Here is a 16,774-nt window from a genome sequence, read left to right on the forward strand (position 1 = left end):
TCTAACTGACTTGCCTCAGACTGGTTAGATATACGGTATTCTCAATGAACAAATAAAGATTAGCTGTTACTTTACTTTCTTTTTCTAAATATTACTCTTCTTAATCTCAGCTCGAAGCTGGGAAGTAAAATTTTCCTCACACAGTTATCAAACTATGCAATTCCACCAGTTTTGACTATGTATATTTTAGAAAACAGAGCTAAGAATTTTTAGCCTATAAATCCAAATTCTTATTTTTAATTTAAATTTTATTTATTTTGCAAGTAGGTAAAATTTTTGTATGACTCAAAACACAAAAGGTACCCAAAAAGTTGAACACTGAGGAGTCAACCTACAACTCCTTCCCACCCCAGCTTCCCCATTCCATTCCTGTAAACCAATATTATCAGTTTCTTGTGAAATCTTGAAACATTTATGCCATATACATATATGCCATAAATATATATTTATACACGGTTCCAGGACTGTCCTGGAAGACAATCCTTCCAGGATTCTTCAGTGTTCCTATACAGTCCAAGTCTCCCAAAGATGAAAGTTGGCATGACACAAAGATGGAGAACGTCTCCTTTTCTCTGGAGCCATCTGCTCTCATTCAAAGGTAATAACACCTTTCTCATCTTCCCTGGAGCCAAATGCTTATATTTAGGGATAGAAACCTTATTCTCCTGCCCCAAAAGAGGATTTGTTTACATTTCAGAGAAAAAGATAAGGACTCCATCTCCAAAAGGAAAGAGGAGATAGATATGCCAGCTCCTATATAAATGCAGAGATTCATAATTTCTGAGTTCTCCTTCTCCAAACCTAGCTCTAAGTCCAGGTATAAGCATATGGCTCTCACCTTGTTGCTCTGTGGAGAACAGGGTATGGGATCTAGTTCTACCACATTACCCTGGCCACTGTTACTGCTGTGTAGTCTGATTTCAAATTCAGAAGCCTGGTGTTTCTGCGAGTATATCCGCAAGCAGGGTAACACTGCAGAGCTTCCAGTGCTTTGGACTTAACACTCCCTTTCTTACACACATGGTACCATGCTATACTCTAAACACTTGGTTTATTTCATTTAATATATTCTGAAAAATCAATGTGAGAAAATTTTAATTGACCAATACATCAGTATATTTTTAATCAATGATATTTTAGGAATATTTTAAATATCCTACAAAAAACACTACTTAGTCGGCCATAATGGTCCAAAATACATAATTCTTTAAATATTTAGTGTAAAGTTACCCTAAGTTTATACTTGTTATCCTATTCTTATATTTTACTAACTTAATATTTCCCCAATTGCAATTTTCCTATATTCTGAGAATAAGAAATTACCTAAAACCTGGATCTTCTCTGCTGACAAAGAAGAAAAGTTCAAGTATAATTGTGGAGCACTGGTCTCAATCAAAACTTCTACATAAAGAACAAATTCAGGGCCCGGCCCCGCGGCTTAGTAGTTAAGTGCGCGCGCTCCGCTACTGGCGACCCAGGTTCGGATCCTGGGCACGCACCAACCCACCGCTTGTCCGGCCATGCTGAGGCAGCGTCCCACATACAGCAACTAGAAGAATGTGCAACTATGACATACAACTATCTACTGGGGCTTTGGGGAGAAAAAGGGAAAAAAAAAAAAAAAGGAGGAAGATTGGCAATAGATGTTAGCTCAGAGCCGGTCTTCCTCGGCAAAAAGAGGAGGATTGACATGGATGTTAGCTCAGGGCTGATCTTCCTCACAAAAAAAATAAAAAAGAACAAATTCAAATACTTTGGGGAAAAAAAATAATAGCATGAGTTACACATTTTTAAAAAGCCAAATAAAGCAATATAAATATTCTCAAATGCAAGTTTTTAGTTCATATACAAGTGTTTTCAGAAATATACAAACAATCCAAACATTATCTGCAAATATTTCTTCTCCTTGATTATCAGGCAAACCAATAGATTTGGGTCAAAAATAACTGACAAGTTGGGGTCAGCCGGGTGGCATAGTGGTTGAGTTCGCATGCTCCACTTCCACAGCTCGGGGTTCGCGGGTTTGGATCCTGGGCGTGGACCTACGCACTGCTCACCAAGCCATGCTGTGGTGGCATCCCATATAAAGTAGAGGAGGATTGGCACAGATGTCAGCTCAGGGCTAATCTTCCTCAACAAAAAGAGGAAGACTGACAAAGGATGTGAGCTCAGGGCTGATTTTCCTTACCAAAAAATTAAAAAATTAAAAAAAAAAAAAAGCTGACAAGTTAATTTAAATTAATATATTTGAATATGAATGTTGATCAATTTTGGTAAATGGAAGAAATCTCAGTAAATTTTAGCTTGCCTGTTTAACTATTGCCTAATAAAATGCAAATTCAGAAGAATTATTTATATATAACTATACACATATTATATAACATGATATATACCTATAGCTCTTATGTATATATTTAATATCAGTTAACAGTGTCTTAGAAAAAAAGACAAGGATATAAACAAAAATAAATAACTGTTAACTCAAGGTAATGGGATTATGAAGAATTTCAGGGGAGGTTTTTATGGCTTTCTATATTTCTCATGCATTCTACAATAAGGATATTGTTACTGCAATCTAACTTGTTTGTTTTTCCAGTCTTTTTTTTAAATAATAAAAATTCAGTAAGGTCAAGGGCATAAACTTAATATACAGAAATCAGTATTTTTTGTACACATATAATTATATATTATACTTCTTTCATACACATATATTATACATATACATAATATATATATTATACATACATACACACATAAAAATATATCTCTGTGTGTGTGTGTGTGTGTGTGTGTGTGTGAGAGAGAGAATATAATGGAAGAAAAGAACCCGTTTACAATAGACACAAAAGACATAAAATACCTAGTAATAAATTTAAGTGTCGAAGCTCATATGAAGAAAGTGTTAAAACACTACTAGAGGACACAAAAGAAAACCTGAATAAATGGCAAGACAGGTTCTGGGATAGGAAGATTCATTCTAAAGATGTCAATTGTCCCTAAAACAATTTATAAATTTAATGCCAGTAGGATTTAGTCAGGGATGAAAACAAACTGGACAAGGTAATTTTAAACATCATATGTAAACAAAACAAACAAGTAATTCTGAAAAGAGAAATATGAAGGGCCTGGACCTTTCAGATATTATATTAGACAGCCTCAATAATTAAAGCAATGCTACTAGTAAAAAAAAATAGATTAATGAAACAGAAAGTCCAAAAGTAGACCTAAATATATGAGCGTTTAGCATACATAAAAAAATGACACCTTGAAAACTGAAATTCATTAATCTCAATTGTGTTGGGACAAACTATGTAGCCACTTGGCTAATACACAGCTAAATCCATCCCTCATACCATTCACCAAGTTAAATTCCAAACAAATCAAAGATTTAAATGTAAAACTGAAATCATTAAAACATTAAGAGAATAAATACATCCACACAAAGAGAGTCTGATCTTTGACAAAGGAGCAAAAGCAATTTAATGGAGAAAGGGTAGTCTTTCCAACAGTGCTAAAACAACAGGACATCCACATGCAAACAAATAAATCCAGACACTAACTTTACACCTTTCACGAAAATTAACTCAAAATGGATCACAGACATAAATGTAAAACATAGAACTATAAAACTTCTAGAAGATATCATAGAATAAAATCTTGGTGACCTTGGATTTGGCAATGAATTTTTAGATACAACACCAAAAGCTCGATCCATGAAACAAAAAATTGTTAAGTTGGATTTCATTATTATTAAAAGCTTCTGCTCAACTGATGATTGGATCAAGAAGATGTGGTATATATATACAATGGAATACTACTCAGCCATAAAAAAAGACAAAATCGTCCAATTTGCAACAACATGGATGGACCTGGAGGGTATTATGTTAAGTGAAATAAGCCAGAAAGAGAAAGACAAACACTGTATGATCTCACTCATATGTGGAATATAAACCAACACATGGACAGAGAAAACTGTATTGTGGTTACCAGGGGCAATGGGGGTAGGGGCTGGGTACAAGGGGTGAAAGGAGACATGTATATGGTGATCGACAAAAATGTACAAGCAAAATTTCACAGTTATAAACTATTAAGACATCAATTAAAAAAAAGTTAAATAAAAAACTTCTGCTCTGCAAAAGACACTGTTAAGAGAATGAAAACACAAGCCATAGACTGGGAGAAAATATTTGCAAATCAAATATCTGATAAAGGACTTTTGTCCAAATTATACAAAAGAACTCAAAACTCAATAAGAAAACAACTCAATTGAAATATGGGCAAAAGATCTGCACAGATACCCCATCAAAAAAAATATACAGATGATAAATAAGCATATTAAAAGATCCTCAGGGGGGCCAGCCCGGTGACGCAGCGGTTAAATGCGCACACTCCCTGCGGCAGCCCAGGGTTCACAGATTCGGATCCCCGGTGCGCACCGATGCACCGCTTGTCAAGCCATGCTGTGGCGGCGTCCCATATAAAGTGGAGGAAGATGGGCATGGATGTTAGCCCAGGGCCAGTCTTCCTCAGCAAAAAGAGGAGGATTGGCATTGGATGCCAGCTTAGGGCTGGTCTTCCTCACACACACACAAAAAAAAAAGATCCTCAGGGGCCGGCCCGGTCGCGTAGCGGTTAGGTTCACGCGCTCCACTTCAGCAGCAGGGGTTTGCAGGTTTGGATCCCAGGCGTGGACTGACGCACCACTTGTCAAGCCATGCTATAGCGGCGTCCTATATAAAGTAAAGGAAGACGGGCATAGATGTTAGCCCAGGGCCAGTCTTCCTCACCAAAAAGAGGAGGATTGGCATCAGATGTTAGCTCAGGGCTGATCTTCCTCACAAAGATAAATAAATAAATAAATAAAATGACTTCATTTAAAAAAAAGATGCTCAATGTCATATGTATTAGGAAACTGCAAATTAAAACAATGAGATACACTACACACCTATTAGAATGGCTACAATAAAAAAAAATTGACAGGGGCTGGCCCAGCGGTGTAGTGGTAAAGTTTGCGCGCTCCACTTCAGTGGCCCGGGGTTTGCAGGTTCGGATCCCGGGTGCGGACATAAGCACCACTCATCAAGCCATGCTGTGGTAGGCATCCCACATATAAAGTAGAGAAAGATGGGCACAGATGTTAGCCTAGCACCAATATTCCTCAGTAAAAAGAGGAGGATTGGCAACAGATGTTAGCTCAGGGCTAATCTTCCTCACCAAAAAAAAGACAAAAGAAAAAAATTGACAATACCAAATGTTGGGAAGGCCGTGGAGTTAACAGGAACGTATGCATTGCAGGTGGGAATGTAAAATGGTACAGCCACTTTGGAAGACAGTTTGGCAGTTTCTTTTTTTTTTTTAAGTCTTATTTTTTTGGTGAGGAAGATTGGCCCTGAGCTAACATCCGTTGCCAATCTTCCTCTTGTTGCTGAGGAAGATTATCCCTGAGCTAACATCTGTGCCCATCTTCCTCTACTCCACACGTGGAATGCCGCCACAGCATGGCATGATTCAAACCTGCGAACTCCAGGCCTCTGAAGCAGAGTCTGCAAACCCAAACACTACGCCACCAGGCCAGCTCCTGGCAGTTTCTTACAAAGCTAAACAGAGTCTCACCACATGATCCAGAAATCACACCCCTAAGTATTTACCCAAATGAATGGAAAACCACATCCATACAAAAAAACCTACACACAAACATTTATGGCAGCTTTACTCATAATTGCCAAAACTTGGAAGTGAAGCAACCAAGATGTCCTTCAATAGGTGACTGGATAAATAGTGATACATCCTTACAATGGAATATTATTCAGTGATAAAAAGAAATGAGCTAACAAACCATGAAAGATATGGAGGAAATACATATTGCTAAGTAAAATTGCATTAAATACATATTGCTAAGTAAAAGAAGTAAATCTGAAAAGGCTACATGCTATATGATTCCACCTATATGACACTCTGGAAAAGGCAAAACCATAGACAGTAAAACGATCAGTGGTTGGAGAGTGGAAGGGAGGGATGAATAGGTGGAGCACAGGGAATTTTTTAAGCCAGTGAAACTATCCTGTATGGTGCTGTAATGGTGGATTCATGTCATTACATGTTTGTCAAAGCTCACAGAGCTGTATAACACAAAGATTGAACCCTAACATAAACTACGCACTTCGCTTAATAATAATGTGTCAATATACGTTCGGCAATTGTAACAAATGCAAGATGTCAATAACAGAGGAAACTGAGTACAGAGGAGAAAGGAGGTATATGCGAATTCTCTGTACAATCTGTTCAATTTTCTGTAAACCTAAAATTGCTTTAAAAGACAAAGTCTATTAATTAAAAAAAAAAGAGTGAATTCCTTTGTAACAATGGCATAAGGGAGACTTTACTACAACTTAAAATCCAGAAGTCAAAACAGAAAAGATAAATTTTACCAGATAATATTTAAAAGAATAGGGAAATTCAAAGGATAAATGAGAAATTTGGGAGGAAAAAAGTACAGTTTGTGTTTCCTTTATATAAGGAGAGCACCTAGAAATTAATAACAATAAAGTTCAAAATATGATAGAAAAATAGGCAAAAGATATCAAGCAAGAATTCAGTTCCATTTCTCTGAATAGCATGCAACTGCAAAAGAGCACAAGAGAGCAAAACTGCTGCCAGGCACTGGGTATTTCAAGCTGATGGTTTTAGCATAAAAAAGTAGGATGAGAGATTGAAAGGCATTTTTTTTCCTCATGGTAATTTGCAATGTATAGCTATGATATGGCATACTATTTAGCACAGTTTTTCAACATTCTAAATATCATTACTAAAGATTTTTGTAAAATATTATATTCCACAAGTCATTTTTCTCACATTTTAAACAAAAATGAGGACGCTGCCTCTTTGGAATTCTACTTCCTTGACGTTTATTTTTCCCCCTCAGTTTCTTCTTCCCTTAAGTGTTGGTGTTGTGCAGGATGCTCCCTGCATGACCTGTGTGTTGACAACAGCTAGACCCGTACTCAGGGGCTCACATTCCTACAGCTGTCTACTTGAGACTCAGGGGTGATGGGCGTTCAGCTTGGTAAAGTAGACTCATCTTCTCCTGTAAATGTGCTCTTCTCCTTGCCTACTTCAGAGGACGATCAGATAGGATTTGGGGTGGAGTGAGGTAGGACAGAAGGAAAACAAAAAAGAGATCAAGGATTAACTCAAATTTGTCATTTTGCTTATTGTTACCACATTAACTATTACCAAGTCCAGTTAATTTCACCTCCTACGCATTAAAAAGAAAACACTCTCTTTGGTATTTCTACTCGACCTCACTAGATCGTATAATGGACACACAATGGTTTCTATGTGTGAGCACCCCACAAACCTGTCTCACACCCACCAGGAAGAGCTCTCAAGTACAGTACTAATATGATCACATCACTGGCCTGCTTACAACCCTCTATTGAGCAATCAGGTGTTGAGGTGGTCCATTAGGAAAGCGGGCCAAACTAAGTAACAATCAAGCCTTTATTCACTTACTGCGACAGTGCAAGCAAAAGGGAAAGAGAGGCCCCAGCTCCACAATGTTCCATTCCCTTCTCCCACCATGGAATAGCACGAGGCAAGGGTCAGGTCGGCATAGCACAGACACAAGGAATCATCTCATTCCAAGGAGCCCCAAACAAATGGCTCCTGCCTCTCTATGGACCCATGGGCTGGGGGGAAGGAGAGGGAGAAGGGCTAGCAGTGGCGAGGTACTTAGTCAAAGTGGAGAAAAGTGCCTCAGCTGAAGCACATGGAAGGTGCCTCAGTCAAGGTCCCTGATAATGAAGCCTCCGAATGGAGACACCTGGGCTGGAAATGCAGGTGTACATATGAGTACGTCTGGCCTAAGGGAGTGGGAGGGGAGAGGGGCCTGAGTCCTTGACCTCAATTTTCTCTAGAAAACTGCAATGCGCTTGGCAGTGCACCAAGTCTTGGGCACCTTCCCCTATGAGGCCTGCCAGGCAAAGCCTTGTAATTGCCTATGGTTGGGCCTGAGAGATCACAAAAGGATTCTGTTCTGGAGCTGGACTCCTCATCCTCCAGTGGCTACCCAAAAATCTAAACTTCTTCACATGGTAAACACAGATCTCTTCATCTGACCCCATGCTTACTTTTCTGCTCTTGTCTCCTGCTCCACAGTTCATACTCCAGTAACAACTACCCTCTCCAAACTATTCTAACCTCCATGCCTTTGCCCACATAGTTCCCCCTGCTTTCCCCACCTTCTGTTTCTTGACCAAGCCAACTCCCACTTATCCTTTAAGACTCATCCCAAGTGCCACCTCCTTCAGGCAGCCTTCTTAACAAATATCCACCCTCATTCCAGACACAAGTAACCATTCCCTACCCTTAACCATTCCCTTAAGCCCTTATACATATATACTTCTATTATTTTACTTACTACATGGTATTCTGTTTATATATCTGTCTCTGCAACAAAATGCTAAATTCCCAGAGAACGGAGCCACATCCTATTCTGTTTTGTATCCCCAGTGCCTAACAAGTTTCTGGTAGGAACAGGGAGAACAATCTATTTGTGGAATTAGTGTTCTATAAACCAGCATTAGTACAGCAGTAGGAACGGGACGCTACTACAGAGGACCTGAATGACACAAGCCCCACAGGCTAACCCGTTTCCAGCACTGACAGCCTCTCCACATCTAAGGCCCAATTGTTTCAAAACAACCTTGCCATCAGGTTGCCCAACATGGATCTGCCACTCCAGGATATGCTGTCAAACTTGTCAAAGACAATCTTAATATCCCCTCCCCCATCCCTTAAAGAACCTCCTTTCTCTGTTTCTTTACCCTCACTTCTGGGTCAAAGACAATCATCAGGTATCCATTGTAAAAACAGAAGAAACTAGCAAGCTTCCTGAGAACAAATATCACAACGATTACTTGGACTTTTTGCTAAGCTTTTTATGATCCCCACCCTCAAGATAGCCACCTCTTCTCTCTCTCAGGAAAGGGCTTCCAAGGCTATCCAACAGCTCTTTGGAATTCCTTCTCCAAAAGGACATCCCTCACTCCTTACAATTGGCTTCTTAGTCTATAGGCCTCAGGGTCCATGGTTGTCAGGGACCTCTAAAGACCTTTCATTAATATATTATTGGTACTGAAACATTTAAAAGTGTCCCTTTGAAAAGTGATAATCACAACTTTTCACCTATAAGTTTTGAGTTCCCTATAATTTAAATTTCATCCAATTTTTGTCAGAATTCAGCTGGAGAGGAAAAGGAAGAGGGAGCCAAGCAAAAAACAAAGACAGTCGATGTCAGCAAAGGTCTTAGTAGGCAACAGACCTACAACGTTAAACTGGAAAAGTCCATGTAAACTCGTGTCCCTGACAAGTCGCGGTTTGCAGCTCTGTCACCAAAGAGAATACTAGACTTCACTCAGAGGGGCACTGCAGGAATGGACCCCACAAAGGCCTGAATCCCAGGCCTAAAGATTCCATGGCAGGGAAGTTAAATTTAGATTCACTCTCACTCTCTCAGTAGACACTGCACTGGCACTATCCGCACTGCTTCTGTACTTACTGAACAGGCACAGAGCTACAGACTCCAGAAAAAATTCAGGCTAGGGTGAGAGGGATGCCAGATATTTCAAAAATCCCAGTGAGAATAGCAAAGATGTGCTTCTTACCTGTTAAAATCCTCTCTCTATAGGTAGAATCAAAAGCAAAAGCAATACTATGACCATGTTGTTGTGTTGTGTCATCTCTTACTTTTATATAGAGTATCTACATGTTTCTGTACCCTTGCCACTCAAGAAATTTTAGACCCTTTATGTGGGAAGATAGACCAACAATTTGTGTGAAATTGACGCCTACAAATATAATGTTAAAACCCTAAAATATTTTAATTGATTGTGATTGCCTAAAATGAAATTAATAGATAAATAACAATAAGTGAATGGGTACCCTCTGTACTCACAAAAGAACATGAGCAACGATGGCATTTGCATCAAACAAGGTATCAGTAGGGAATTCTCTGAGTAATATGTTGCCCCTGTGAAAAGTTTAAAAAAGCATTACAGAAATATTTCCTTGGAATTCAACTTACTTGTCTAATACACTATGCTGTAAGTTCTTTGATGTTAGAGCCTGTCTTATCCATTATCCCATGCACCTACCACAGTCCTGGCCATAATACACACTCAATTATTGAATATATATGCAATAAATATGTTGACTTTGAAAAGCTTAGGCCCTGGGCCTGGCAAAAAAAACATGAGTCTAAACAAGGCTTCCACGCTTCCCACCAACCTCCCTGTCACACACACACAGATTCCCCAAATGGGCTGGGAAGGAGACAAAGAGAGACAAAGAAGTGTCCTCAGCAGCAGGTCCCTGAGGAGACAGGATCTCTTCCCACTTCGTAAGCCAAATCCCAATGTTTGAAGAAAGGATTTTGACAAATCTCAGATAGATTAGCAGGCCCAAGTGCACAGGAATCTGTAACCAGGACATCGGCAGATCTCTCAAAACTAAAGTATGTTTATTTCACATCCAAATATGGACCTGACATCTCTACTCAGAACACTAAATTTGCCAAGCACTTATTTACCAGGCATTTGTAGTAGAAGTTTACATGAGATTCTCATGTAATAATATTCAAAACAACGCTGTGAGGTAGGTACCATTATCCTCATTTTATAGATAAGGATGCTAAAGTGCAGGTAACAAATTTATTACTTGGATTTTTTGCTAAACTTCATACAATCCCCACTGCATACAACTTTATTCTGGCTTAGTGATATTTTATATATTCAAATATATATATATCTAGAAGTATAACTTTATATTTGTCTATCACACTCAAAAAATAGTTTACCTGAATAAATATGCTTTCATCAAATCCTTTTCTTTTCCACAGTATCTTGATGTTTCTTCTTTGACACAATTAACCTTTAAAAGATTATATTTAAGGTTTAGATTATATATCAAAAGGTCAAGTTTGTTGGTAAGAGAAATAAGAAGTAAAATTAAACATTACAGTTTGTCTCCAGGTCGAATTTTTTATTTTACTTTTCTTTCTGATTTGTATCCTATAATTGCTCACTTATTCAAGTGCTTAAGGTAACCCAGAGAAAGGAACTGCTTCTACACCTAAGAGTTATATTTAAATATATCTAAGAGTTTACATTTAATTCAATCTCATGGAGTAAGTATGAGATAACCAGGTAGAAAAGGAAAGAAACAATTAAGGCAGGCCAAAAAAATCATGAGCAAAAGCCAAGAAGCACAGAAGTGAGAGGTAAGTTGGGACCATGAAAGCATCTCAGCAGTGGTAACACATGTATGGCAGATACTGCTGTTTTCTTACCCAAAATCCATCCTCCCCTTTTGTTTTACTAACAGAACTTCACTAACCGCAAGTCCCCCATTAAAAGACTTTTCCGGACTCCCCAACAGCTATGGATGGCCAGTGTTAGAAGAAGTCCCTAGGTGAGGATTCCAGAAGGCTCTTAAAATGGGGTTGACTGATGACTCTTACTCTTCCCACTGCTTCCTGACAAAAACAGACAAGATAGCTAGGGCGCCAGCAGTAATTGTGGACTATAAAGCATCTTTAAAGAAGAAACCCTTGCTAAGGATGGTAAGTCAGAAAGAATGGACCTCAGTCCCTGAAGATGTTAGAGCAGCCATAACAGCCTTTGATGGCTTAGAATCTGGACTCTGTGTGAAAAATATAAGGACAATCTTGCAGCAACATGAAGAAAAATGGAAGGCAAAAATGCACAAAGAAGGCAGATTAATAGAATATCACATCAGTATAGCTCAAGGATGACTGGGAACTGAAGTAAAGCAGAAAAGAACAGAAGAGATTCAAGAGACTTTTCACAAATACAGTAAGCAAAACTGAGGAGAAGACTGAGCATGTATATGCAGCACAGGACAGAGGGGGAAGGAAAGAGATCAAGAGAACGAAGAGGTTTCTAGATATAGAAAATGGGCAGCCATCAACATAATTTAACCAAAACTAAGGCTGGAAGGAAAAGTTAGGTAATTGCTGATCTGTGCAAGTGCAGTCAAGCTTCACGTCTCTCCACAGGACACATTCACAAAATGGTGGTGTTAGCATGATCTGAGGGTGGAGGTTTCAGCCCTTTGATGTCAAAAAGGTCACTTATCAGGCATCTGTGCAGGCCCAGTTGATGTGTTGGTGGTCCCAACTGGCCTGAACTGGACAAAGGGTCTCAGTTCCTGAAAAACCACTCTCAATTACTCTGTTGATAAGATGGAGTCAGTTGACCTGGTCCTGGAGGGCCTGCAGTTACAATCATGCTGTTTAGTAACTAGTAAACTAGTACCTACTAACTGTATCTAGGAACTGGAGTAGCATATTAAGGTTCATGTCCAGGATGGTGCCTTTATGAACTAATGTAACTGAAACTCTTGATTTTACAGTTGAGGACACCAGCTGTGTGGAAAGGAGACTGTGGTGAATAAGACAGACCCATACCGAGTACTTAGCGCAGTCTCTGGAACTTAACAGATACTCAGAAAACGTTTATGACATTGAAATGAGCTCACTATATTGAGTCTTCTTTTGGATAGAAAGATGACTGAGACACAGTCCATTTCTTTGGAGAGTTTATATCCTAAATAAGGGAGATAAAACACATTCACAAATCATTTCTGTAACTAGTAGAACCTGATCATTATAATAAGGGAGATGTAAATGAAATACTGTAGACATTTAAAGGAAAGAAAACTCATATCTGATTGTCAGGGTGGAAGATCACATGTGGTATTGGGAAAGACTTCACAAAAAGTAGCATCTTGAGATTGTCTTCAAAAGTTAAGATTTCAGGGGGCCGGCCCCGTGGCGTAGCGGTTAAGCGCGTGCGCTCCACTGCTGGCGGCCCAGTTCAGATCCCAGGCGCACACCGATGCACCGCTTGTCAGGCCATGCTGTGGCGGCATCCCACATGAAGTGGAGGAAGATAGGCACAGATGTTAGCCCAGGGCCAGTCTTCCTCAGCAAAAAAGAGGAGGATTGGCATGAATGTTAGCTCAGGGCTGATCTTCCTCACACACACAAAAAAAAGTTAAGATTTCAGGAGGGAGAGGTAGATAAAGAAAACACTGAATATAAATGGACTAAATGTTCCAGTTAAGAAAAAGATTGTCAAGCTGGGTACAATAATCAAACCCAACTGTATGCTATTTAGAAATGCATCGTAAAGGCTTCAGGAATCTTCAAAGTAAATGAAGGAAAAAGATAAATCATGGAAGAAGACTGGAGTTGCTATATTACTATATGAAAAAAATCTTGACTGTTCTATCATAACCAATCTGTCAGCATGTCCTACTTACTATCAAAACTCCTACAATCTACTCTCAAAACTTCCCAAATTTGACCACTTCCTATACCTTCACTTTTATGCCCCCTTGTCCAAATAGTCATCACTTCCCATCTGGGAAACCACAACAGCCTTCTAGTAATGGGCCTTTCTCCTTTTCCTCTTGTCCCACAGCTATATCAGACGTGTCAGTTCACGTTGCTGCCCTCTCAGAAAGGCTTCCCATTACGGTTATGATAAAACAGAAATTCTTCACTCTTGTGGACATTCGCTTCCTCTCTAATCTCATTTTCTGTCCCTCCACCTTGCTCAGTTTGTTCCTGACACATACTGGTCATCTTTTTGTTACTTGAACCTGCTAGATATGTTATTTCAACAAGGCCTATGCAGGTATTTTCCCCTCTGCTTAGAACTCATCTCTTCCACACATATATGTATTTATATGCATCACTCCATTACTTCAGTTCTTTGCACAAATGTCACTTCCTCAGAGAAGCCTTCCTTGATTACCTATCTAAAATGCTCTGTCACTCACTATCTCCTTACTATTTTTTCTTTATCGAATTTAACATTACATGTTAATTAGTTTAACTGTCTGTCTCTACTTTTAGAATGTAAGTTCTAAAGATAAAGATTTTTGTTTGGAACTTAACTGAACTCTTGGTGACTAGAACAGTTACTAACATATGGTAGGTGTTCGAATATATGTTGAATGGATGAATGGACAAATCTATTCTCATAATATCAACCATCTCCTATGCCCTGACTTTTTAAAATTCTTTAAAAAATTACCCACACTAAAATTTACTCCTTTTGGTAATGGCTGTATTCTGATTTTTAATTCTAGGTCTCTATTCCTAATGTCTTTTCTGAGCATCAGTTCTCCTTTTGTAGCTCTTTTAAAACAAACGTAGCTTCCCCAATCGTCATTCTGATTCCTCAAAGTCTATTAAAATTAAATTGAACAAAAATAAAAAAAAAAAAACCCAAAACAAAAATGCAAACCTTACAAAAACCCCCAAAATTTACAAAATCCAAAACAAAATAACTGGTCTTCTTCCAGCCTTAGTTTTGGTTAAGTTATGTTGGTCAAAGCTCCTTAGAGTACCATTATCATTCTAGAATATAATCAGTTGTTCCAAGTTAACTGAGACCTCTATACATATAGAATTGACATAAAAAAAAAAAATTTTTTAAAGGTATTTAGCTATGACATAATAAGAAATTTGTATTTGGCCTCTGCCCCTGGTTCCTGGCACAGAGCTTCTAAAACCCTTGTAATTTCCTGAGCAATAGGAGTGCTAGGAGTATCTTTTGTTCTAATATTTGGTCTTTAACCTCAGTTCCTGATATAAGAGCTTCTAAAACCCCTGGAATCTCTGGGAGTGATAAGTATCTTTCTGTATGCTAATGAGATGACTGGTGGCTAGGAGCCTCAAGGATAGCTTCAGGATGGGGCCTATTTGCCAGAAAGACAAAGGCAAGATTAGACGGAACTTTCAGCCTCATCTCCCATCCTCTGGGGCTAGAGATTGAGTCAATCACCAATGGCCAATGATTTAATCAATTATGCCTACACAATGGAACCTCCATAAAAACGCTGAACAACAGAGTTTGGAGAACTTCCAGGCTGGTGAACATATCCAAGTACTGAAAGAATGACACACCCCAAACTACAAGAGGACAGAAGCTCCTGCGCTTGAGACTCTTCCAGACCTTGCCCTATGCATCTCTTCCATTTGGCTTTTCCTGAGATAATCTTTAGAACAAACCAGCAATAGTAAGTAAAGTGTTTCCCCAAATTCTGTGAGCCATTATAGCAAATTATCCAACCTGAGGACGGGGTTGTAAGAACCCCCAATGTGTAGCCAAGTCCTACAGAAGTTGTAACCTGGGGACCCACTAATTGTGACTGGCATCTGAAGTGAGGGGCAGTCTTATAGGAACTCCAGCTGCAGAGACCAAAAGGGACAGTAGCCATCTCTCAGAGGAGGAAGGCTAATGAACTAAGAAAGAATAAATGGGGACCAGCCCCGTGGCTTAGCAGTTAAGTGCACGTGCTCCGCTACTGGCGGCCTGGGTTCAGATCCTGGGCGCACATCGATGCACCACTTCTCCAGCCATGCTGAGGCCACATCCCACATACGGCAACTAGAGGGATATACAACTATGACATACAACTATCTACTGGGGCTTTGGGGGAAAAAAAAGGAGGAGGATTGGCAATAGATGTTAGCTCAGAGCCGGTCTTCCTCAGCAAAAAAAGAGGAGGATTAGCATGGATGTTAGCTCAGGGCTGATCTTCCTCACAAAAAAAAAAAAGAAAGAAAGAACAAATGTACACAGAAGTTAGGTAGACACTAATCTGAAAGAATTTAATAATCAGTGGGTTACTAATCATTCAGTTTTCTGAGGTACAAATTCTAAGTTTAAACTAAATGAAAGGCTCATGTAGCTATCTAACCCATGATGCATGTGGAAATTTTCCATAATACACCATGGCAAGTTTGAACATCTTTTAAGAAAAAAATTAAATATGTAATTTCAAGTTGGGTTGTTTTTTTTGTTTTTTTTTTTTTGTGAGGAAGATCAGCCCTGAGCTAACATCTATGCCAATCCTCCTTCTTTTTTTTTCTTTCCCTTTTTCTCCCCAAAGCCCCAGTAGATAGTTGTATGTTATAGTTGCACATCCTTCTAGCTGCTGTATGTGGGATGCCACCTCAGCATGGCCGGACAAGCAGTGCGTCGGTGCGTGCCCGGGATCCGAACCCAGGCCGACAGTAACACAGCACGCACACTTAACCGCTAAGCCACGGGGCCGGCCCCTCAAGTTGGGTTGTTTTAACTTCGTTCTAAAAATAAACGTGAGAAACAGCAACAGAAGCAATTATAAAGACTCAGAAGAACAGGAAAGAAAAAATTCAATTCAATTTCAATTACAGTACCTCAATTTTCATACCTTAGTTTGTGCTAATAGAAATTTAATAAATAGTTTAATTGTGATATCTATTATGATATATTTGTCAGGTAAAACAAAACAAAATCCTAACTATAAGATTAAAAAATGTCACCATAGCCCAAATAGAAGTTTACAAAATAAAATTAAGTTCTAAACTAAAGAATTTTAAATAGCTTTTTTTTCTCTATATGTACTAATTTATACAATAATCTGGAACTATCTTTCTGTGGTTCTGTTTATTCTTATGAAAAAAAGGTAGAAAAAATATTTTTCCAGTTTGGAAAAAGATGTGAAACAACACAAGTCTTAAGTCACACAGTTATAAAATGTCTGCCACTAATAATTTCTTAACATAAATATCTTTCTACCTTTGCAACTGAAATTCCATAGTCCTGGAGAGGTTTAACAGCCTCATTTAGTTCTTCAAGAAATACAGAGGTACCTGGAGAATCTAAAATAAGAAATGTTTTATGAACATTTTATG

The 16,774-nt window shown here is 38.8% G+C and overlaps 1 protein-coding gene across 11 annotated transcripts in view; it reads right to left on the reverse strand.

Moving 5' to 3' along the window:
• The window catches only part of TXNDC16 (thioredoxin domain containing 16), a 127,203-nt gene that overhangs the window by 91,961 nt on the left and 18,468 nt on the right, over positions 1 to 16,774 (reverse strand). For 10 of the 11 annotated variants that reach the window (XM_058566915.1, XM_058566916.1, XM_058566918.1 and 7 more), the window contains exons 4-6: positions 16,659 to 16,741; positions 10,856 to 10,929; positions 9,956 to 10,030 (exon numbers count right to left, since the gene is read on the reverse strand). In XM_058566915.1, coding sequence (XP_058422898.1) covers positions 9,956 to 10,030; positions 10,856 to 10,929; positions 16,659 to 16,741 — 232 coding nt within the window. The remainder of the gene's footprint in view (positions 1 to 9,955; positions 10,031 to 10,855; positions 10,930 to 16,658; positions 16,742 to 16,774) is intronic. The other variant, XM_058566919.1, reaches the window with a different exon arrangement.

This window comes from Diceros bicornis, chromosome 24, assembly GCF_020826845.1.
Source record: "Diceros bicornis minor isolate mBicDic1 chromosome 24, mDicBic1.mat.cur, whole genome shotgun sequence".
Lineage (NCBI taxonomy): Eukaryota > Metazoa > Chordata > Mammalia > Perissodactyla > Rhinocerotidae > Diceros > Diceros bicornis.